Source organism: Polistes dominula, unplaced genomic scaffold, assembly GCF_049000335.1.
Source record: "Polistes dominula isolate Pdom_NZ unplaced genomic scaffold, Pdom_raw_medaka contig_28, whole genome shotgun sequence".
In the NCBI taxonomy this organism is placed as follows: domain Eukaryota; kingdom Metazoa; phylum Arthropoda; class Insecta; order Hymenoptera; family Vespidae; genus Polistes; species Polistes dominula.
The window spans coordinates 2154554-2180030 of NW_028300879.1; the positions used below are offsets into that span (position 1 = coordinate 2154554).

Sequence of the window (25477 nt, forward strand, 5' to 3'; positions counted from 1 at the left end):
TCAATATTTTTGAACAATCGAAATATAGATAAACATTCAATAATAAATTGATTCTTTTATAACACCCATGTATTAATTGTACTCTAATATATATATATATATATATATATATATATATATATATATATATATATATATATATATTAAATACTAATATTTAAAAATATTTGTTAAATTGTTAAATAATACAATTTATTTTATTTAATTTTTATTTATTATTATTTTATTTTAATGTGTAAATTAAATTAAATAATATACAATACGATATATTATACAATTAATATAATAAAAAATATACGAGTATTCTTTATTACTTGTACTTATTAACAATTAATATAATATATTAATAAATCATTTTTATATAAATTCAATTAATTGTCGTACAAATTGTATGTTTATAGGGTAAATAATTATGTTGAAATTCCAATCTATGTTAATTAATTAAACATCTTCCAATTTATCTCTTTCTCCTTCTCTCTCTCTCTCTCTCTCTCTCTCTCTCTCTGTCTTTTTAGAAATATATAATCACAAAATATAATATTATAAAAATCATCATTGAATATTAATTTTTAATAGATTAATATCAAAATATAAATGTGTGTGTTAAGAAATTTTGTTAAAAAAAAAAACAATTTCAAACTTATGTTAATTTTTATTATTTGAACAAAGTTATTGTATAAAAATTGTTTGGTATCCGGTCCCATGCCAACCCTTAACATGTATTTGCGTGGAATACACGTTCCACGTTTCCCATCATATATACATATATGATATATATTGGTACTACGTTCTTCCATCATAAATCTCTTGATCGTAAATCCTCCGACGTCTATATTTCCTAACGTCGTTAGGACTCGCCTCTCGTTGTCGTGAATTATCATATATTTGTCCGTTATATATGCTTTATTCGTAGATATACGTCACAGGAAACTTGAGTTATCGTTATTAAAAGAGGAACAAAATAAATAAAGAAAGAAAACGAAGTAGAAGAAGAAGAAGAAGAAAGGAAACATTTCTTTTTGTTCATATAAAAGATTCAATTTTCTATCTTTTTTGATTAAACATTAATATATTGTGTATACTTTTATAATATTACAATATCAATTTATCTATGTAGACTTATTTATTTTTATCAAAAATATATATTATACAATATATACACATACTTCATATAATTAATTAATTAAAAATTAACTAAACTTACAAGATTTTATTTCATGATTATTTTATTGAATATTTTTTTAAATATTTTCTGATTTTTTTTTTATTTTAAAAGTTTGTATATTACAAAATTAATTATATAAAATAAATTTAACAATTTTTTTTTTTTATTGATTTAATCTATTGTCATAGTTATCTAAATATACTTTGCCAATTTCTCATTTAGAAATGTGTGAAATATGAATACATTGCTGACTAGTTTTAGGCATTATATACAAACCAAAAATGTAGACATATTATATACAATCCCTAGGAATTCTATTGAATGAAGGATTTGAAACTTTTCTTGTAACATATCTGATACATAAGCGACGACAAATGCAACAAGTTGCACCTATGGTATCAATGTGACATTGTGCATATATCTATAACTATCTATAAGCATTTGATTATACGAATAGGTACTACGAACGAGATAGTATCGTTTCGTTTGGATCGAAATCGTGATAAAAGAAACTGCAAATCTTCGTTTAGTATACTCAAGGACGTTTCCTTCTCTTTTCAGAAAAAAAAAAAAAAAAGAAAAAAAATACCATGTGGGCAGATCACACGTGTTAGAAGTGAAACCTTCGAAAAACTAAGTTTCGAGAGAAAGAGACGACTGCAGAATATCAGGAGTAGGATAATTGTTGGGTTTATTTGTTATAATATTATTATTATATTATTGTTATCACATTTAAAAATTATTATACGTTTTATTGAAAACATATATAAATAGATAACATATTACACAGCAAGCAAGTTCTCAATTCAAAGAAATGAGACGAGTTGCTTCTGGTAACTAAAAAATGCATGGTAACTAAACACCTCTGTTAGTGTAGTAAACACCTCTATAGTAAGGTTTTTTCCGATAAGTTCGTAGGGTCTTTCCGATAAGTCCGTAGGGCCTTTCCGATAAGTCCGTAGGGTCTTTCCGATAAGTCCGTAGGGTCTTTCCGATAAGTCCGTAGGGTCTTTCCGATAAGTTCGTAGGGTATGCAGTCGCAGTCGCACTCAAACACACACATATACAACCAAGAGCGATAACTACGAAGCATAGCATAAAGAGGAGACCGAGAATAGGAAAATCTGTATAGCTATATTTCCGTCTCATTCCCTCGCAGTCTAAATCCTATGTTTGTCTCTTTTTCTCTCATTATTTAGTATGGCAGCCGTTTCATAGCTTCGTTACACAGCTCCGTTTCCATTTATTTACTTTTCAGAACACTCCCATTCTAAAGAAGTTTTCACTTCAAAAAAAGAAAATTTATCAGTGCGGTTATCAAAGCACTCATCGTGCTTTATAGAAATCTTCAAGACACTCCCACCGATCTTGGATACTATCGAAAAGAGAGTCTATCAAAGGGGGAGGGTTTTTCTTCTGAGTTTCTTCTTTTAGTGTACGATGGTCATCGTGAAAAAGCAGTAAGAAACCCACCTCTTTTCGTACAAAAATACTTTCGAGAAACGATTTTCTTCCTCGTCGAAAGTTTACTGCCGATATCTTCCAAGGAAAAGCATCTTAATAATACTTCTTTCTATTTGTTCTCTTACTTTCTTTCTTTCTTTGTGTGGGTGTGTTTCTCTCTGAAGAGAAACTACATTGAATTTATTACTCACAGTTTTTTGATTTTTCGAGCTTCTCTCATCAAAGAGCAATATTTCGTCATCTATTCGAGAAACATTCCTAATACTAAATTATTAAAATTGCAAAATAAAAAAATAATATATTATGCATGTGTGTTTATGTTATAAATAATTAAATTATTAAAATAAATATATTAATAATAGAGATGATATTCTTATATCATATATATACAATATTTAAAATAAATAGAACCTATATATAAATAAATTCAATGAAATCTTAATTACTAATACCAAAAATATGTATTCAATATTCATTGGATTAAGTTTGAATAATTCTCTTGATAATTCGTATAGTTCAATTATTCTTACGTTATTCAATCGGTATGCGCTCGAATTAATGAACTCGTGAATACGAACACATACATAAATAAATTTATATAATAATAATAATAATATTGATTAAATCTATCTTTGTATATTCCTCTATAACACGCTATAACTTATCCATCTATTTGTTCCGTTATTATGATAAATTACCTCGTTATCGTATTATTGTTCATGAAACGAATTATGGTAAACGTTAATATTGTTGTCTTTTTTTTTTTTTTTTTGTTATTCATAACCAGCTATCATTATTTTTATAATACATATATATATATTGCATAGTAGATTATATTTGAAAAATAGTAGAGAAGAAATGTTTCATTGAACGATCTCGAACCTAGTCAGCCAGCCAGCCGTGCAATTTCGCATATAATCGCAACGGCAATTTCTTGTATCCTAGTTGGAGTGTGAGGCATTCATAGCGAGACAGCTGCTCTCCACGATCATGATCGAAATACGATTTTTCAAGAGGGTGGATCTCGCGCGCCATGTGCGAGATCTTTTTTGTAGGAATCATAGAAGCCAATTTCTTTCCACTCACCCAGCTGCTACTGCTACTGCAGCTCTCTACTTCTGATACTTCTATTGCCGCTGCTTCTGGTACCGGTGCTGCTACTTCTGCTTCTGCTTCTACTGCTGGTGCGTAACTGTATTGGTTATATATTGCTTTCTTTCTCTCTTTAACTCTCTCGACAGATTGCACGACATTTTTGTCCGATAACTTCAATCACTATATCCATAAGAAATCCATGATTGCGTTCTTTACTTTCTTCCTATTTCAAGGATTTCTTATTTATATCTTTTTTGTTTTTTCCTATCTCTTTACTTTTCTTAGACAAAAAATACAATAAAAGTTATAAGCATTAGGTTCGTATATATGAAATGATTTGATATACTATATATAAAATTAAGCTTATTTTTTTTTCAATTAACAACATTTTTAAATATATATTTTAACAACGAATCTGATAATTTCAATATTCACGATTATTTAATAGTACAATGTATTATTTGTAAGAAAGATAGAAATAAAAAGGAATTAGTTAGAATTCAAATAGTAATTTTAATTTTTGTCCCGAAAAAAAAAAGTAATGAATAGTAAAAGCAAAAAAGTTAAAAAAAAAAAAAAAAAAAAAAAAAGAAGAAAAAAAGGTAATGACGAGAAGAAAATCATGCATGGACCATTCAAAAAATCATCACCGACTGATGCAAAAGCTCTCTCACAGCAGCGTAGAGCTTTCGTTGAATGAAAAAGTACGAACGAAAGTGCCACCACGAATGCGGACTCCGCAGCTGCAGAGATGCAAGAAAGAAAAAGAGGGATATTCAACGATGCGGAAAAAGCTGCTTCCGCAGCCGCCCCTATCACCGACCTTTCTGATGTATATACACACAAACATGTATATATACGTGTATATATAACTCTCTCTCTCTCTCTCTCACTCTTTTCCATCTATTTCTTTCTCTTTTTTTGTGTTTATGTTCGTTCGTGCGTATACGTGTATGTGTATGTGTATGCGTGTGTGTGTATATATATGTGTATTAGGTTTACGTATAGAGTAAGAAAAACTCACGTACAAACGAAACCGCTTGAATTTCATCCGTAAAATGAATTTTGTCCATACAAAGAATCGTCGGTGTATTTTTGTCTCTCCTTTAATTTTTACCCACTTTTTAATCGTATACTACTTTTTTTCTTTCAATCTTTCTTTCACGTTTCTATCCTTATTTTGATCTTTTTAACTATTATTTTCCTTTATTTCGCTCACGAACAACAAACTTACAGTACCATGACAATTCCATGAGATGTTGTTACAAACTCTCGAAAAACTTTGTTCAAATTGACAAATAAAAAAAGCTTATCTGGAAAGGAAAAGAAGAGGTGTGCGTTGTTGGTTTATTTAATTTAAAAAATGATTATTTTTTTGTTTAAATTTTAACGTAAGTGCTATTTTAAATATATATATAGGATTTGTTATAAAATATGATTTACAGTGAATCACAGAAATATTCCTACCTATTCGCGCACATTGTAAATTTGAAACAATTGATATTTACTTCTAATACAAACATTCAAAATTCCAAATCTAGTTTAGGATTATTAAATAAAATATAAATTAAAAATTAAATAAATATATAATTTTACCTAAATTATAACAAAAAAAAAATTGGTCTCACAAGATTATTTGTAATTACACACAAGTACTTTAAAATAAGTCACGTTAAAGTTTGCAAGGCTTAAAGTTTTCAACATAACTGAATCATGTACGAAGATAAAATACGAGAAAGAAAGATAGAAGGAGAATGAGTGAAAGAGACAGAAAGAAAGAAGTAAAGGAAAATAGAAGAAGAAAATAGAGGTAAAGAAAAAGAGAGAAAGGGAACCAGAGATAGATTTAATCCGGCAAGTTCGCATAGTTGGAATAGCATAGAAGATGAGCGCTTATAGGAAAGTGGTACATATAAGAAACTACCAGCAACCAGCGGCAGGATACGCAAAGGCAGGATGCTGTGGGTATAGGAAGAGACATAAAGGCAACCTGACGCATTCCATTATAGTGATGTCTACAGCGTAGCTATCACCAGTAACGGTCCAGCTGACGCAGCGATGCAACCACCGAGTTTCGACGTAATCCACCTTCTCTCTCACTGTCTCATACATATACATACATACTGATAACACTATTTCTCTCTCTCTCTCTCTCTCTCTCTTTCTCTCTGTTTCTATTTCTCTTTCTCACACTTTCCTGATACATTGAAATACATTCACGATTCTCATACATAATTTTACAATACAAAAAAATACCAATGTTTATGTATGTGCGTTTGAAAATAGTTAACAAGTTTGAAGTTCAACTTCCGTAAGTAATACTATCATAAATAGATTTACTATTCCTTATCTAATATTATTATAAATAGATACTATTTTATAAATTAGATAAATTCAGTTTATCTTTGTGTTAACCCTTTTTGGATGTATTCAATTTGGACATGAGTATCTTAGTGGTCGAAATTAATTTTTATGTATATATATATAAATTCTTGTGTGGTGGCTGAAAGTGGACACGCGTCCGAAAAGGATTAATTTATTATAATTATTTTTCTATATTTTATTTCAACTATTTTTATTAATATTATTACAAGTATAATACAGTAATTTGCCAACACGTTTGCATAATCTCCTCAGTCAACGTTGAAATGTGTTACGATGTTTCGTTTTATCTTTTGGAAAAGGGAAAACGTTGCATTCATCTCAAAACATCTCATGGTGTAACTGAATAACAAAGTTATATTTCATAAAGTACGCAAAAATGTAATGTCAAAAAAAAAAAAAAAAAAAAAGAAAGAACAGAAATTATCATCATTATATCATAAATATTTTACAAAGTATCTACTTTATCTGTACACATTTTCATTCAACATTTTAATTGAACTTCTAACAAGGCTCGTTAGAGATTTTTTTTTCATTTTTTTTTCAAATTTCCATCGATATGCTTTTGCATTAGAATGCATATCAATGACGCAAACCCGTTTCTTTTGTACTGTATTGACACCATGAACAAGTTTTCTTTTTTTTTTTTTTTTTTTTTTAATCAAAATATAAACACTTTGAAATAGTACGTATGTGTGGGAATATATAAACTAGATCACTATATCTCTCTCTCTCTATCTATTTTTTCTCGTATGATTCCCATATAGAGAAACAAGTCGCAAGGACGAAATGGCAACATTCGTGTACCCATGGCACGTATGTACTTTATGTGTATATATACATGTATATACGTGTGTATTATACATAGAGGTATATATATATATATATATATCCGGAACGGAACTCCATACGTGCGTGATGTATTTCCGGAGATTCACGATTTGCATTTTACAACTGAATGAGAGTCGATCCTCTTCTTGCTTTTTCTTCCTTGTCCTCTCCTTTTATTTCCCCTTTTTGAAAATGAAAACGATAGAATAATGGAACTCAAAAGACTCGTTTTGTGATATCGAAAAGAAACGTGTATCCATTTTTTGAAAATTTCCATTTGTCTAAGGAAGTAAAAATGTTTTTTTGCGATACATATTTATATAATATATTTTCTATTTTCATATTTGATGAATTCATTCGAATTCTTGAATCAGACGAACCAATTTAACCACGAGAATCTTAAACACAAAATATTTTACAGATATAAATACTAATTTTGTTTATTAATAATTTCATTTGAGTATATGATATTTTTCAAAACAATCTGTAATATGTATTTATTGCATTCTCGTGCGGTTTAATTGCATTTTTTTCTGTTTTGTGCATACTCTACAACTTCTTCATGAATTTTTGTGTTTAACTTTCGTAGGTAGAATATATTCCTCGAGTCACTGTTGCTTTCCATTTTACAATACGGGGTTACAATTATTTAAAATACAAAGAAAACAAAACAAATAAATTTATTATTTGATTTTACTGGCACGTATGAGAAAATATATTGCAAATAGCAAAAATTGTAGAATAGATACTGCACTGCAATATGGAACTATATTTCAATAAACAATTTCATTGTTAGGTTACATACCGAAAATGTTATTTTTATTTATGCTACAAATGTATATACAATACGTCGTTTACAACTTTGTAACATAAACAACATCACGACGTATCTTTTCAATGCAAGTTGTCAATTAAACTGAATAATCTAATTCGTAAATAATTATTATTATATTTAAATAGAAATATAAAGAAAGAAGAACATTAAGAAAGAAAGAACTAATTTAATTCGTTAAAATATAAACAAGAAAAAAGAAAAATAATAAAAAAAAAACCAACGAAACATCAAAGTGTACTCCACCTCATCTACTCGAGCAAAAAGACAATTCTTACGTGAGAAGTGTCGATGATGATAAGAAGAAAAAAGAAAAAACAATGAAAGAAAAAAAAAAAAGAAAAAAAAAAGGGACAAAAATAAATCGATCTAGGAAGATTAAATCAAGCTACGACGTAAGGATGTATCCAGGATATTCTTATGCATAACAAGTACCGTCCGGTAATTTTCTTTTCGCCCCTCTTTTAAGGACAAAGTGAGTTTGCCGGGTTGCCTTGTTGCACCGTAGAAGAACAAAAAAAAGAAAAAGAGAAAAAAAAACAAGAAAAAAATAAAAAGAGACATAGATAAAAGAACGGGAAAAGAAGATAGCTTTGAGCACCTTTGTGATATCGTCTACTAACCTGCCAACATAAATTCAACGACTACAAAAGATCAAAGTCCTATCGAACAGCCGAACGGTCCAAGCCAATGGGAGCGTAGCTTCTTCATCTTCACCCCTATATACATATATATGTATATATAAATGTATATAAGTGTATATATATATATATATATATATATATATATATATATATATATATATATATAATCTATCTATCTATCCATCTATCTATCTATCTTCCTATCTAACTCCTTCATAGCGCAGAGTCTGCATTATTCATGCCTAACGAACACATCGCTCGTCTGGTCTCCTAACCTCGAGTTTCCCTACCAACCTCCTCTTTACTCTCTCTCTCTCTCTCTTTATCTATCTATCTAACTATCTATCTATCTCTGTCTCTCTCTTGTCCATTCGATACCTTTAACAAGTAGTAAAGTGCCAACTTTCTCATTAAGCGAACCAATCCGTAAACTTCGATCGATAAACCAACATCTCTCCCTTCCTCTCTATCTTTCTCTCTCTCTCACACACACACACTCTCTCTCTCTCTCTCTCTCTCTTTCTGTTTCTTTTCCAATGTACTATAGTATAGACACTCGTCGATGTATCGTACGTGAAACCCTCGAAAAAAGATACTGATTCTTACCGCGATACTAATTTAAAGTTTGCAACTATAGAACGTCAACGCCTCTCACGTGTTCCATTTCCAGTAACTTTTACGTTTACAATGTCTATCGAAGTAGAATAGATGAGATAAAAGTGGTAAGGGTAAAAGTAACAAAGGAAGGAACATTTATTTAAATTTTATATTTATGTAGTTTTTATGAGAGTTAAATTATATATATATATATATATATATATATAGTTTTGTGAGAGCTAAATTGTATATTTTAATTAATTCGTAAAATAACTAGACGATATTTAGGGAAAGAATTTTAATATATATATAAATTATATATAATTATATATACAATTTATATATAATAATAAATTATATAAAAAAACATTATGTATTTAAATTGAATACATTGAAACTAGTAGTTTTAGGAAATAATGAGGTAATATATACACATATATATATATATGAATTCAGGAAAGTTGAATAGTTATAGTATGAAATTGAAATTTGATATGTATTTAAAATCTACTTGAAGTATTTTCTACTACGATATTCGTAGTTATCTTTTCTTAACAATTTCCATGCTTTAAAAACCAATATATTGGTAATCGTACTATTTTATCTAATTATATGTTAATCATATGTTAACTGTTTAATGTATGTAATTCTTCTTTCATATTTAAACACGTCAGTATAATTATTTCAGGATTTAGCTAATCATTTCACCAAATTAACGCTAAAACATACACAATATATAAATTTATAATCAAGAAATCGAATGGATAATTAATAAATAGAAAAACGTACGAGTATTATAAAATGTTTATTAAAATTAAATTTTAACATTATTTTATCATTATTAATATAAAACTAATTTTTACATTATTCCTACTTTATAATAAATGTTAAATAATACTGTAAGAACAAAACACTGTATACTATATTTAATTAAATAAATGAAACATGTTATTAAAATTTTTATAAAAAGCTAACAACGTTCATGAAAAATACTCATTGAAATCGCCCGTTGTTCATTTATTTATTAGAAAATATATCTGTATGTGGAAAATGTTGTTCTTACTTGAAATAAGAGAGAAAAAAAGAGAAGATGCAAAGTGGGGAAAAAGCAAACGTTCGAGTCTCTCGCATCTTTCAAAACCTCCCACCCAACCACCCCCCTCCAACCAATTCTCATTCGTTGAAGGAAATTTCTCTTGGGTGTTTCGTTTTTAAAGATTTTCAAGAAACAGATGATACTTCTCTATTTCTTCTCTCGATTTCACCTTGATGAGAAAAACCAAGATAGAACTGAGAAGACAAGCCACATGAGAACGATCGTTGACTAAGTAGAGAAAGTTCAATGAGATCGTAAAAGGGGATTTATTTGTTCAAAAATATTCTCTTTCCTGAGCTAATCCTTTGGTAATATTTTCTCGCATATCAAACTTGTAAAATTGTATTTTCTATTACGAAGTATTAATACGTTTTCACAATCTATTCGCTGAATGAAGATAAATATCCTCCATGCATGTTATTGATATAATTATTTATTGAATATAATATTATACCTATTGCTCTTTCTCTCTCTCTCTTTTCTGAAAAACAAATGGACAATATTTGTTAAATAATTGATATCAATATCAAATAATAGAATGTCGAAAGCATTAAAACCGAACGTATATACAAATATCGAACGATGCCATCAATCTTCCTATATAATACTCGTGTACGTGTAATTAAATGTCCCTATGATTTAATTCTCTCTACGATATTTCTATAACAATTCTATAACAATTCTTTACTTTGAAATTGATTTGTTTGGAAATCATTTTGTTCATACAAGGTGATATTTAAATCTGTTTTTTTTTTGTTTTTTTGTTTTTTTGTTTTTTTTTTTTAAATCTTATAATATTTAATCACATTATACGAACTAACAAATTCTGATAAAGCTTTGATTGTGTGAGATAGATTCAATTTCATTTAATATCAATTAACAACTAAATATATTATTATTATTATCAATGATTTCTAGAATTGTTTGATTAGCCCAGTGTCCTTGTTAAATCCAAATTTTCATTAAATAATCAATGTTAAATAAATAAACTATGCGAAATAATAGTACGTAATTTGTAAGAATTTAAATACGAACAAATGAAACACATTTGAAATGATCATAATAAAACTAATTATAAAAATTCAACTAATTATAATAATTAGTTGTACGATTACCGCACATTTTCTCATTTTCGTGGAATTACACTGCGTCAATGTCATTCTCGTTTGCATTTATCCATTAATTTTCACGTAATATTTACGATTTTTTTTTTCAAACTTTGCACACTTGTAGTAATTCCATGAAAATATTCGTTGTTCTTTAAAAAAAAAAAAATGATAATAACTAAATATTTAACCATTTTCGAAAAAACAGGGGTAGAAATTTCGCAAAAAAAAAAAGTAATTTCGTGTCTCTGATATCGTCGAATCGATTCCTCGACATGGAAAATTTGTTTTTTCTGCTCTTTTTGTTTTATTTTTCATTCACGTTATCATAAAGTATGTTTAATTAATTTTATTTTTTTATTCTATAGTCTATGTTATATTAATTTTTTTTCTTTTTGTCAACGTTATTATTTTAATTATTAATTATAATAAAAATCAACATTATTATTATATATAATTTTTGTTATAAATTTATAATTATAAATTATTATATATATATATATATATATATTTTAGTTATAAATATAATTAAGTTATATAATTAATAATTTAAAATTATACTTATAAATAATATATAACAAAAATTAATTTTTTATTATATTATATTATATTATATATTATTATTACTATTATTATATATTATATATATATATTAGTATCATTTTATATTATATATTAAATATTATTATTATTATTATGTTATATATTATTATTATTAATTAATCTACTTAATCATTCGGTAATTGTAACTATCATATATTACATAATTTATTTATCTCTCTCTCTCTCTCTCTCTCTCTCTCTCTTTCTTATATTAGAATTTTTTCAAAAGATAACAAGCTGTCCAATAATTCAATCTACCATACCCGGAAGTGCATCGTGAGCAATTATAATCTTTCTACAATGTATTCTCTCTCTCTTTTTCTCTCTCTCTCTCTCTCTCTCTCTCTCTTTCTTACTCTCCCTCTCACTGTCTATTTCTTTCTCTTTTCCCCCTTTGATCATACTCGATAAGGTGAAACGTTATTCGTAAAGCAAACGGTACCTTCAACTCCATTTAGATCTACTTTCCTGTTCCTCGCACTACTCCTATCCAGCGTATATAACGAGAGTGGGAAGGTCCAGAGTACTCGATAAGCGTACAAACGATGACGGTGAAGACATTCTATCAAAGAGCTCTCACAGCAAAACTTTCAACTCAAATCGAAATCGCTTTCGTAAAAATTTGTAAAGCTTGTTGAAATAATAGCGCTAAGGTAGAATCAAAAGTGTGGGATTATTGAGTTTGTTTGTGAAAGATCGTTTAGTTAGAAAAAAAAAAATAATAAAATAAAAAAAAGAAGAAAAAATGAACCACGAGTAATAAAAGTATAATGAAAAAAGTTTGAGAAAAATTGTTCCCGGTTAATTGTAAGTTTGTTCTTTTTTTATTTTTTTTTATTTTTTCGTAAGTAAAAATAAAAAAACAAACAAACTCAACAACGAGCTAATCGCAAAGTCTTTTTATATAATTCAAGCCAAACTAAGTAAGTAAATGTGAATTTAAACATTCAAACAATTTCCAATTATACGAAATAAAGTTGTAGGTAAACTTAGAGACTCTCATAAAATATACATAATGTTTTCTGCTCGTTAATGATATTCCTAAATGCGTTTATAGAAAACACATTTTTCCTTTACTTCGTTTATTTTTTCTGTTTTTTTTTTTTTTTTTGGTTTTTTTTTATTATAAAAGTCGTTGGAAAATATGAACGAACGATGCGTTTCAATGTAAATTTTGTAATGAATAAAAAATGTACTCGAACGTATATTCGGTGTGAAAAACAAAAAAACAAAAAAATCGATCGAATAATCGTAAAATAATTCTTGGACGAGTATAATAATTTCAAGGGGAACAATTTCTATTGCATCTCGCATCGTTATATCGAAAATACGAAATTTATATTTACATTAACAAAAGATAAAAAGTAAAAGAATGAGGAAGAAGGATAAACGATAATGAAATTTCGAACGTGGGAGATTGGGGGGGGGGGGAGATGAGTCATTGAACAAAATTTCAAATCAATAATGGTTGTTACGTTGTGTGAAATAATGCGAATGTAATTTACAGAGAAAAGAGTTAAAAAAAAGAAAAAAAAAGTGATAAAAAAAGAATAAGAGAAAAAATAGAATAATAGGGGCAAGGTGTTAAATAATGTCGATCAATGCACGCGTTGCTAGATACAAGTTCAACGAAGCAAAGAATAAATGAACGAAAGAATGAAAAAAAAAAGAAAAAAGAAAAAGAGAGAAAGAGTAGATTAGAAAAATCATTAATTCTACGATTGACCGAAGTTCAGTCGTTTGTCCATCGTCTGAAACAATATTTTATTCGGTTTCTAGAGTTTGTTTTGCTTGGATATATAGTATATACCAATGTTGATGGTAGCAGCCACGGGTACGCGCCGGTTTTAATCGATCATACCGAACAAACGGAACGGGATTGGGTAGGAGTATTTGATTTGCGAATGGGAAATACACGAGAGACGAGAAATGAGAGAGAGAGAGAGAGATGGAAAGACAGAAAGGGGGGGTAAAAGGGTGTGAGAGAAATGTATCTCTCGTGTCGTCAACAGGAGTACACGCGTAAAAAAAATATGTCACTCGAGGGAAAATTCAGAGAGAAAAAGGAAAAGAGAGATAGAGAGTGAACGAATGAACGAACGAACGAACGTATAAAAAAGAGAAACAAAGAGAGAGAGAGAGAGAGAGAGAGAGAGAGAGGAAGAGGAAGAGTGTCTGATAGCACCGTAATAGCTTTTCGCGTTTGAAACTACGGCGTTACAGATTTGTCCCATGGTTTCATACAGAATCGCTGAAATCGCGCAAAACTAAACTAATAAAATTGTCGATTCAACCATTCATCTTCTTTCTCTTATTCACTCTCCTAACCACAAAATCGTTTCCAATCGATGGATCGATAAATCCCATCGATGAAATTCCCATTTCATTTGTCTTCTTGATTATTCAACAACAACCAACAACAAAATATATAGAATTTTAATTGGCTATCACCAAAATTATTTTAAATCTATAGTATTTTGTTTATGGTATAAATATATATATATATATATATATATATATATATATATATATGTATATTAAAAATATAAATACACTGTACAAATATCAATGAAATAAAATGAAGAATTTTAAATGGATAACAAGAAAAAAAAATTAAAAAAAAAGAAATACACACTGCTATTGAAATTTTATTTCGATTTTTCTGCTCGATTAATTAACAATAAATATAATTCTAATTTAAATTTGTACTATTACACAAATTATTTTACATAATAAAAAATATATACATATATATTATAAAGAAAAATATAATACCTTTGCATTTACCAAAAAAAAAAAAAAAAAAAAAAAAACAAGAAAATAATTTTTAAACGATAAGACAATAAAAATAAGAACGTATTAATATTTCAATGTCATTTTGTATCTTTTTTCGATGATAATTACATGACACACATCTAGCATCCATTATTTAAGTCGTGTGCACGCTTGAATAACGCACACGAGAGCGTCGCAACACGAAAAGTTTAATCACTCAACGTACCCGTTCCTGGTGTTAAAAGTTTTCACAGCGAGCAAGTTTCACTATGTTAGATATATACCTACTCTAGGACGAAGTCAAGGTTATATGTTATATGCAATGGCGTAATTAGTATACGGTATTATATTGTTAATGCGCCTTCCACAGTGTGGATAGTTCCGAGTGAGTGAGTGAAGCACACGACTTATCATACTCGAAGTTACTACAGCTTCAAAGGTTTGCCGAGGCAAACCGTGGCAATAAATTTATATTATAATATATCGATCATCATAGTTATTAGTAATTAATACAAATGTAAGTGACATCGTGTGTAAATGTTAAAATAAAAATATACATTAAATTTGATAGACGGGAAAAGAAACATGGACAATTTTTCTTAACGTCATACAAATTCAAATAATTCTAACCAATATTATATATTGTTTATAATACTCATACTATTTAGGAGAAACGTGGTTTTGTATACATGAGAAACAAGTGTGCTTCGTTAGCGTGAATTTAATTTTCCGACAAGTTCTTCTCGGTGATTTTTAATATCCATTTGGTTCACGTCGTAGTAAACAACACAAGCACCCTCTCTCCAAACCATTTCTCATCGTTTCGACGGTGGTAACGTCCCTTGTGAAAATTAAGGCTATTGGCACTCGTTGCGAATTAATTTAGCGTGTACTTTAAGCGGCCCGATAACGTTCGCGGCCGCATTTAAGCGATAACGTTATAAAATGAGAGAAAAATAAACAAAAAACGAAAGAGAAAATGCGTCCGAACGTTAATTGCAACATACTCGATATTACGTACTCGGTGTACAATTTTCTCGTTAATTAGGACATTACGTTAATCACGAAATTTATATACCGAAAGAGAATAATTTTGTTTAATTAATCATACCTCTAAAACGTTTGATTAACTCATCCCTAATCGTGAAATTTCTTTTTATGATGGTAAAAACAAATATTCCCGATTTATCTGAAATTTCAACGGACTTGGTTTATTTATTGACTACGAATTGAAAATTTTTATTGACGTTAATGCGTATTCATTCCTTCATTATTTATACAAAACATGTGTGATCGAAGATACAATCTCTATTTTGTAAAAGCTAAAAAATTAACAACTTTAATAATAAATATATGTATAAGTAGATGCTTACACAACTCGATCATTAATCGACGTATTCGTATATGATTTTACAGTTTACGAACAAAACGAAAATAATGAATTGTTGTTGTTGTTGTTGTTGTTGTTGTTATTGTGAAGAAAAGTAACAAAAAAGGAAAGGAAAAAATATGAAAAATACAGTGAAGAAGTTGTTAAGCGATTGATGTTGTTAGATAGATGCAATGTTCCAGGTAGTGTAGCACGAATAAAAGAGGGAAAGTATGTGAATTGAGGACGTCGACAATACGAAGAGGCCACCACCAGAACTGGTGTTGGTATAGCAGCTACAGTTAGAGGAGACAAAACAAAAGAGCGGAAAGAATTAATGGCACAGCCAGAGCCCGACTCTTACGCGCCATTCTGATGCTCTCAGGGTATTCCGACCTACCCCAACTCTATACTTACTCATCCCAACACAACCTGAACCCACTCTTCAACAGCCCTCCTTTACCTCTCCTTGAACCCTTCTGCTTCACGGAAACGTATTACTGTAAATGAGTTACCGAGTCCTCGCAACGTTAACGTCGCGAGAAACGAACGTTGGAATTGTGAAAAGAATAGGTAAAAAGAAGAATAAAGGAAAGTAAAAACGACAAAAAAAGAAAATGAAAAAGAAAAATAAAAAAGAAGAAAGGAAAAAGAAGAGAGAGAGAGAGAGAGAGAGAGTAGAGGAGTTGGCTTTTCCTCGTCATATATGAGATAGAAAAGAAGAAATAACGATGAGAGACGACGCGAATTTCAGCACTTCCGTCACGTTAATGACGCATCTTCTACGTCAGCAAGCAATTCCATCGTTTTTTAACAAATTTTGTCCTTTCTCCTGATGGTCCTCGAGATCGTTTGCTGGATTAAAGGATCTAGATTTATAATGACCTTTGCAAAAAAAAAAAGTAAAAATAATTCAAGAAGAGAAATTCTTTTTAAATAAATACTTTTACAGAAAAGAAGAAACGTTAACGTTGATCGATATTTTAAAATATTATACATTGATCGAAAGTTCATGCTAATAATCGTTGAAATTACAAAAGTATCTCGATACTTTTTAAATAATATATTACATATATATATATATACTTCACTTGTTTTCTTATTCCTTTTATCTAGAAACACGGAAGCGTTCGATATGTCGGTGCGCTGGGCTTTGAAGATAAACGAAGAGAAAAAAGTCAGGGTCATCCAACGGGAGATTGATGAAAGTAAAGTCTCCTTTCGGGTTGATCAAACACCTAAAAAGCTCGTAAAATCTATCGATCATAAAGAAATATGGTAAGTGGACGTTACACGAAGAATAGAAATCTAACATGTCGGTTAGATGAAATAGAGTTGAGAAGAAATAGTTCAAGTTCTATGTTCTTTAAAGCACGTCAAATTTAAATTAGACGTGAAAACTATCTTCAACTGATAAACTATGACTCAAAACGATTATATTATTTCCGACGTGATTTAAATAAACAAAGTAACAAAAAAGAAGAAAAAAAAAATCATCGACGAGTATAATAATAAATATTATCGTGTAAGAAAAGAAAACGAACCTGAGAAAACTGTTGAAATCGTAAAAGATTGAACAATTGAACTTCTCATTTCAATTACTAAACTCACTGAGAGTGACAAATTGTTGCACTAGTCAGGAGTAACAACAGCATTGAGTTGAGTCTTAAATTTCTCGACGAAATGGAGAATGCAGTGAGATTTTCTTAAAAGGTTTGCACTGGCCTCTTTTCCTTCTCCGCCCTGTCATTCTCAAGAATGTCCCTCTTTACATTCTTCTCAAGGAGAAAAACGCCTACAAACGCGTCAACGACAACGAAAGCGACGAGTATGACTGTGACTATGACTAACATCTTCATAATCATCATCATCATCATCTAACATCAACTTCTCGCGTCTTCGAATTTACAGGGAAATCTCAAGTAGAAGGAGCAGCAGCAGCAATAGTAATAGTAGTAGTAGTAGAAACAGTAACAGCAACAGCAACAGCTACCAGTCACACGGCGCTAACCCGTTAACGTGAGCCCTTCTTGCACCGTTGCACATTCAAGCTACTAATTTAGCAACGGTACACGAAGACCCGCTTTGCTACGGTACTACTGCTAACCTTCGTCCTTCGGTAATGACGTCAAAGCAAATGGTCTCTCGGTACTTCACTCCTACACACGGCACATCACGAAATTTCTAACTCGCACGTATACGTTCTATCCTCGTCATTTCCTCTCTCTCTTTCTCTTTTCCCACCACCACCACCACCACCTCCACCATCACCATCATCACCACTACAACCTTTCCCCCATCACCTCCCTACCTTCATCCTTTTCCCTTATTACTTACCCTCTTCTCTTTCGTTACCACTACTTTCTCTTCTCTCTGGTGTGTTCCTTTCTCTCTTTCTCTCTGTACCATTGCCACCAGGCAGACCGTGAAACTCGGCTAATTTAAGTTACTTTGACAATGCCACGACGCTCCCTGGGAATCCAGATGACACAAATTAATCCGACGTTAAACGTTTCTCTTATACGCGAATGTATAATGTTATTATTCTATATAAGATAGAAGAACTTTGAATATATGGTTCAATAATATCTAAATATAATAATCCCATGTTACATACATTTAACTTACTTATCATTTAATACATTACTTTTTTATGTTTTATTTTTATTTTTTTTATTTTTAACGTTTAAAAAAGAGTAATAATAAAAAAAAGCTCAAAGAGTAATGGATTAAAACTATTAGATAGTAAAGTGTATCATTACATTGTAAAAAAATAGTGTTAATCTACGTATGTTCTTTACGTGTCTACCTAAAGAAAAAAACAAACTATTTACATGGAATTATTACATTCTCAGAATCAAATGAATTTCGTCTGACAATTTTTTTCTATTACTAATAATTAAGTTATTCAAAAGTAGCCTTTTTTAAATACTTCAATTGCCATATTAACTTAATATAATAATTATTAAATTAATATAAATAATAATATTTATATATTAATAACTAATTAATTATTAGACCTGTAATACCTTTTTACTTATCTTTCGATATTCTATAAATATTGTTTAACATTTAAATACAACACAACCGATTATTACAATCTTAAATCAATAAATAAGAGATCTCATGAAACATTATAACTTTTATAAACAATTTCTTTACAAATTACAACAAACTCTGCACATTAAAATTAAACAAAAATTACCATCTAATAAAATATTGTTGAAAAGTAACAAACTCTTTTACTTATTGCAAATTCTCATTGTGTTTCAATACATGAATAAAAAATGAATTGAAGAATAGTTTTCCAATTGGGGATTATCACTTTAAAATTAAAATAAATGATAAATACGTTTGCTTTTGTTCTCTCTCTCTTCGATGCAAACCCATTTAACAAATTTGTTTTCTCTTCTTACCAACATCCATTACTCGGAACAACTACTCTCCACGCGATTACAGATTCCTACAATTTCGCTGTCCAGAGATTTTGAGGATCGATAAGATCGTCCTCGTTATGGTGAAGGAAAGACCGGCAAGTTTTCGGTGTCGGTGCTCGACGTGACCGAAGAGAATGCCGGTCAAAGGCCATTTCTCAACTCGGTCCTTACTCGCAAGAGGATTACGAGTCTCGAGGGTGAAAGCTCTCTCTCTCTCTATCTTTCTCTCTTTCTTTCTTTCTCACACTCACACACCCACGCATCCATGTATATATATATGTATATATATAAACATAACAAACGAAAACGCGTGCCATGATATCTACAAACTTTACAGCAACATACAACACAGATCAGAGTAAAACGAGTTCCGAGTGTCGTTCCTGTTATTGTAAGCTTAATCATGTCCTGTTATTTCATTCGTTATCTCTTTCTTCCGTCGAGAAGGTTATCCTTTCATTCGCACGATGAACAATGATCGCTTATCTTCTCTTTCTAGTTGTTGTATCATTGATTACTTATCTTAACTTACGAATGGGGTTTACTCATAACTTTTCTTCAAGGTGAAAATTCCATGTTCTTTTATTTCTTTTTTTTTTATTTTTTTATATTTTTTTTTTTTTAAATCATAATTAATGTTATTTTGTAATGAACAGAAAGAAAGAGAGAGAGAGAGAGAGAGGTGTTGTTTATCAATGTCTTTTAATTCAACAAAATAAAAACGAACACTTTTGACAAAAATGTTATTCTGATCCAATCACGAGAAAGCTATTTAAAAAAATCTTACAAGACAAGAAAAATTGTCAGAGCTTATCTTTGTTTGATTTTATAGCAGGGGAAGAAAAAAATAAAGTTTGAGAAAAGAAAGTAATGAACATTCGTGAATCAATCTGACACGTATCGCGAATGTTCGCGTAAAGTTGCATGTAATAAAACTTTTGTCAAAGAGGGAGATGAAGAGAAAGCTCTTAAAACAATACATATAATAAATACCATAACAACTGTAGCACAAACTCGATATGATCGAACTGTAAATCAATTTTACAATTATCATTGAAATTTCTAATTAGCAGTAACGTTAACAATGATATCTGCATTATTATATGTATTATATTATATATTTATGAAAATGATCACCTATTAACCCATTTCGGGCGTATTAAATTTGGACATAGGTGTTGTTGTAGTGGTTGGAATTAATTTATATATATATATACATATGTATATAGATTAATTCTGAAAAGTTCGTAGGGTATTTTCGAAAAGTTCGTAGGGTACTTTCGAAAAAGTTCGTAGGGCATTTCCGAAAAGTTCGTAGAGTATTTGCAAAAAGTTCGTAGGTCCGTTTTAACGAGAAATGTGATCATTTCTTATTTTATATTTTCGATTTATTTTTTTCATATAAAATCACCTGCTTTTCGCTTGTACCATCAATTACAGATTACCCTGTATATTTTATATATATAATATTATAATAGATATAATAATAAATAATAAATAATAATAAAAATAATAATATATACATAAATATATAACATAAAATAAATAAAAATAAATAATAAAATATAAATATATATAATAAATTTGATATTAAAATTTAAAGAATTATGTATTATATATATATTTTATATAATAATATAAACATATATATAAATAGTTATAAACATCATTGTTTACATAAATATATATATAAAATATATATTATATATATTATATAAAATACATATAAAATATATAATATAATAGAGAGAGAGAGAGAGAGAGTGAACACGTGTCCGAAAAGGGTTAATATGTATTATTTGAAACATATGCATCATATCGTGGATGAATATTTTTTTTCGATTGTAATAATATAATACAATTTCAAATAATGTTAAATTTTATTATAAAAAAAAAAAAAATGGGAAATAAAAAAGAGAACAAGATAAACTAAAAAAAATAAAAAATAAAAAATGAAGACTCTAAGCGAAGCTTCATAGAGTAATAAAAGTGGAATTATGAGAAAGCAAAAGCAAAAGAAAAAAAAAGAAAAAGGGAGGACTTTCTAAAGATGGTAAAGGAGGAAGGTAATATCGTTCGCGAAAGAATGCCGCAGGCTTCATGCGACAACATAACTTTCACCATAACTTCAATGCTTTTTCGTGCACGATCGAGTTTTTCTATCCTCTCGTGGCTGGCTTTCCTATTTATTCGTAGGAAACAAGGATACGCAACTTACATTTATGCATAAATCCAAGAACAAATCTTTTTTCTTTATAGCTCTACACGTGTAATAATAAAATAAAAAATAATACTTTTACAACATATTTTCAATTTTTTAATAAAGTCATAAAATTTCTCTAATATTTTCGAGTTTCCTTGTTTAGCCGTGTTTTTCAAAGATGAAACTTTCATGGTATTCTCATACAGAACCATGTCATACATATCTATATATATATATATAGATATACAAAGTTTCATGAAAATCCTTTTGAAATCCCTTATTACATATACCGTCCGAGTAAAACAAACAAAAAAAGAAAGAAGAGACCATGATTTTCCTGGTAACCGCATCAGAGAACAGTAACTAGTCAGAGGGTGTTTCTTTAAAGTCGCGATAAAAATCTCTCCCGTGAGAAAGAGGAGAAAGAAAGAGAAAAAAAAGTGGGCAGGGGGGGGGGGAAGGCAGCAAAAAAAAAAAAGAAGAGAGTCTCTCTGAGCAAAGGAAGAATAAAGAAAAAAAGAATGTAAAGTTTGCCAACGACGTTGGTTGCATGCCGACGTAAAGAGAGAAAGAGACGACTATAGGGGTGGTAAAAAAGTTGAGAGTGTTGCGTTGGAAAAGACGGTAAACAAAGAAGAAAAGGTTTGTTTGTGAGAGTAGGAGTGTGCGGAAAGTTGAGAAGGCAGTGCACGAATAGAGAAGAACGAGACGAGAATGAGACAAGGGAATGCTGTGTTCTGGACCACTAACACCAATGACATCACTAACGTACACCAATACCGATTCACACAGAATCCTGCGTTGTCGTGGCTTATAAGAGTTGGCTTTGCCCTAGCAGCTAACAATAAGCTCATTCGGTATGCAAGACTTGCAAGCTTGCGTCCGGCAGAAGGACTAATGCAATCTTTCGTAAAGCACAGAATGTCCTCTCGTATCCAACCTACCCAACGATGCAACGCTTTTATTCGCCTTGACGCTACTCTACCGAACCTCTACGAGCTTCCAAGCTTCATTTCAGTACTATATATATGTATATGTACGTAGGTTGCGTTAACGTTAACGTTACCGTTAATGTTTCAAGTAAAGCCACAATATTGAACCGATGCTGCTACCGTGTGCATCCACTGTGTGCCGAGATTATCGAGAAAATTTTCAATTGACGTTACCTGACTAGAATATCATCTCGAACCTTTGTCATATGTTACTTTCCTTTCTTTCTATCTCACTGTTATCATTAACGCAACAGATTTTGATAGAAGAATAAAAAAATATTCATTTTTTCAAAACGAATCTTAAAAACAATTAACATTATTCTTCAATGATAAAAATGTTCATTCTCATATCTTATCATAATAACAGATCATATTACGAACGTTGAACAATTCTAAAGAAAGTTGGAAGGATTGATTGAGTAGTATTAAACAGTAATAGTAGTAAAAGTAAATTTTGAGCAGACAGTAAGCAATCAGACAGATTTGTTCGAAATAGATGTTAAAATTCTTTACTCCTCTGACTGCTGATCTAAAGATCGCGATCTACTTTGCTAACGGATTTTCCCATCGTCAACATTTTACTCGAACGCGACAAAGAGACTCATCGTGTGCTTTTGTGTTGCAGCACGAAAGTGCAGTTTTCTCCGACAAACGGACTAGCACAGCTCTCTCTCTCTCTCTCTCTCTCTCTTTCTCTTTTTAACCCTCGAATCGAAGCATTCGGGCGTAACAAGCAATTCCATTAAATTCTGTGAACGTAGATACGCGTGTGTATATCTATATGTGTATGTGTGTGGGGGGGTATATAAGTATATATATATATAGAGAGAGAGAGAGGTATGCATGATCGTATATACCCAAGTACAAAAGGATATCAGGCGTGGATAAGAGGACGTGCTCTGGTCGTTCGTTCTCTCTATCTTTCTCTCTTTCTCTTTCTCTTCCTTTCGCCCACTCCGAATACGATGGCGCCGATACGACCATTCTTTCGCGATTTAATTTTCACCGAGCTACGAAACGACCCACCGAGCACGTGTAACCTGTCTCGAGCAATTTGTAAGAGCGTTAGCCGAATGTCTGGAAACTCGAGAGATTAACGTTGGATGCTTCCGATCGAATTATTTCTTCGAATTTTATGATCACGTATTCCTATTGTTAATATTTTTGTTCAATACAGAAAACATATAAATATGTCTATTACATATATATATATATCTGTGTGTGTATATTATTTTATATAATTATAAATACATTTTTGTAATCATGAAATATGTATACCTAATTTATTGTTGATGTATAATATTTGTTCTATCTTTAATAAAAAAAAAAAGTTTTATAAATACATATACGTTGAAAATAATTACACGTATAAAAATAGTCAAATCTTAATGATCAAACTTTTATTTGATTCACTTTATTGATTGGTTTAATTTCAATGAAAATATGTCTCTATAAAGTTTTATGAAAATTGATTAAATCTTACATACTTATTCAACGAAAGTACTTATGGAAAATTCTATCTTTCCTTCGTTTTTTTTTTTTTTCTTTTTTTTCGAAGAAAAGAATTCACTTCGGTGAATTTATAATAAAAGAAAAAGTAGGATCACTATTTTAAGAATTCATAAGTTATTATAAAATCCTTGGAAATCTTGAAATAATGATTTCAATTTTATAAGGAATATATAATAGTTATCGATAAAATGTTTCTGAAAGATTATTTCGTCGAATTCTTTTTCTGTCGTATATACAAAAAACTCCTTTCGTTAAAATATGTTTCATCCTTTTTTTTTTTATTAAACTATTGACAATACAGTATTATCAAAACTACAGATTCAAATTTAACAAACTAATACGATAAGCAATTTTCTAAGTTCCCATATACGATTACGTTGTCTATCAACAAATACTTTAAACCCTTTTTACACAGATGATTGATAAATGGTTGACAATTTTCAACGATGTATACCATTTTGTAATACACAAAATTCGAATTTAATCAAAATTATATTAATCAAATTCGATATTTTTTTCTTTTTTTTTTTTTTACACGATCTCAATGAATTTTGTCATTCGATAAGAATGACAAATAAAAATTTGATTAAATAAATAAATATAATTTTTTTTATTAATTATTGACAATACTCATCTTGTATAATATTTGAGAATTGTAATCCTATATGTATTTTGATGTGCTTAATTTTGCATAGTCTAAGTGAAACTATCCCAGAGAAAGGTACGCAAAGGATTTCAGACTTAGAATTATATCGTATTCTACATTTACGAAATGTTTCGCTTACCTTCGGTACAGTTTTGCAATAAGAAGATTCCAAGCGTATAACGCAAATGCCGCACGCTCTTCTCTACGACCTTTTAATAAATGTTACTTCTATCTCTACCTTTCTCTCTCTCTCTCTCTCTCTCTTTCTCTCTCTCTCTTTCTCTCTTTCTATTTCTCTTTCTCTTTCTTAAACGTATATAAATAAACAAACAAGCAACTCTTATTGTTAAAGTCAAACATAACTATACGAAATTACGATTTGCAACGAACAAGATAAAAAAAAGCTCAACTCGAGGATACTCAAATTTTTTAATTGTATAAAATTTTGCATCGAATTCTCTTGTATTCTTAAAAAAAAAAAAAAGGAAAAAAAAAGAAAAAAGTATAATAGTGCAACTTTACGCACGATAAAAGTAAAACCTCGTATTATCATGTGAAAAATAATTAATTGATTCATATATACACTCGGTTAGTGTAGATTAAAATTGTACATCATTACATTTACTACATTTTTTTAATTGAAAACTATTAATATAATGTGTTTAGCATGGAAATAATTTGAAAATAAATGCATACTATATATTTTTAATTATTTATTTTAAATGGAA

At 29.6% G+C, this 25477-nt stretch overlaps 1 protein-coding gene across 9 annotated transcripts in view; it reads left to right on the top strand.

Annotated features, from left to right (window-relative positions):
- Positions 1-25477, top strand: part of cmpy (crimpy) — a 327230-nt gene that overhangs the window by 287246 nt on the left and 14507 nt on the right. For 7 of the 9 annotated variants that reach the window (XM_089173094.1, XM_089173081.1, XM_015318536.2 and 4 more), the window contains one exon: positions 3685-3813. The exons of the other annotated variants lie outside the window; for them this stretch is intronic. In XM_089173094.1, coding sequence (XP_089029220.1) covers positions 3685-3813 — 129 coding nt within the window. The remainder of the gene's footprint in view (positions 1-3684; positions 3814-25477) is intronic. 9 annotated transcript variants of the gene reach the window in all.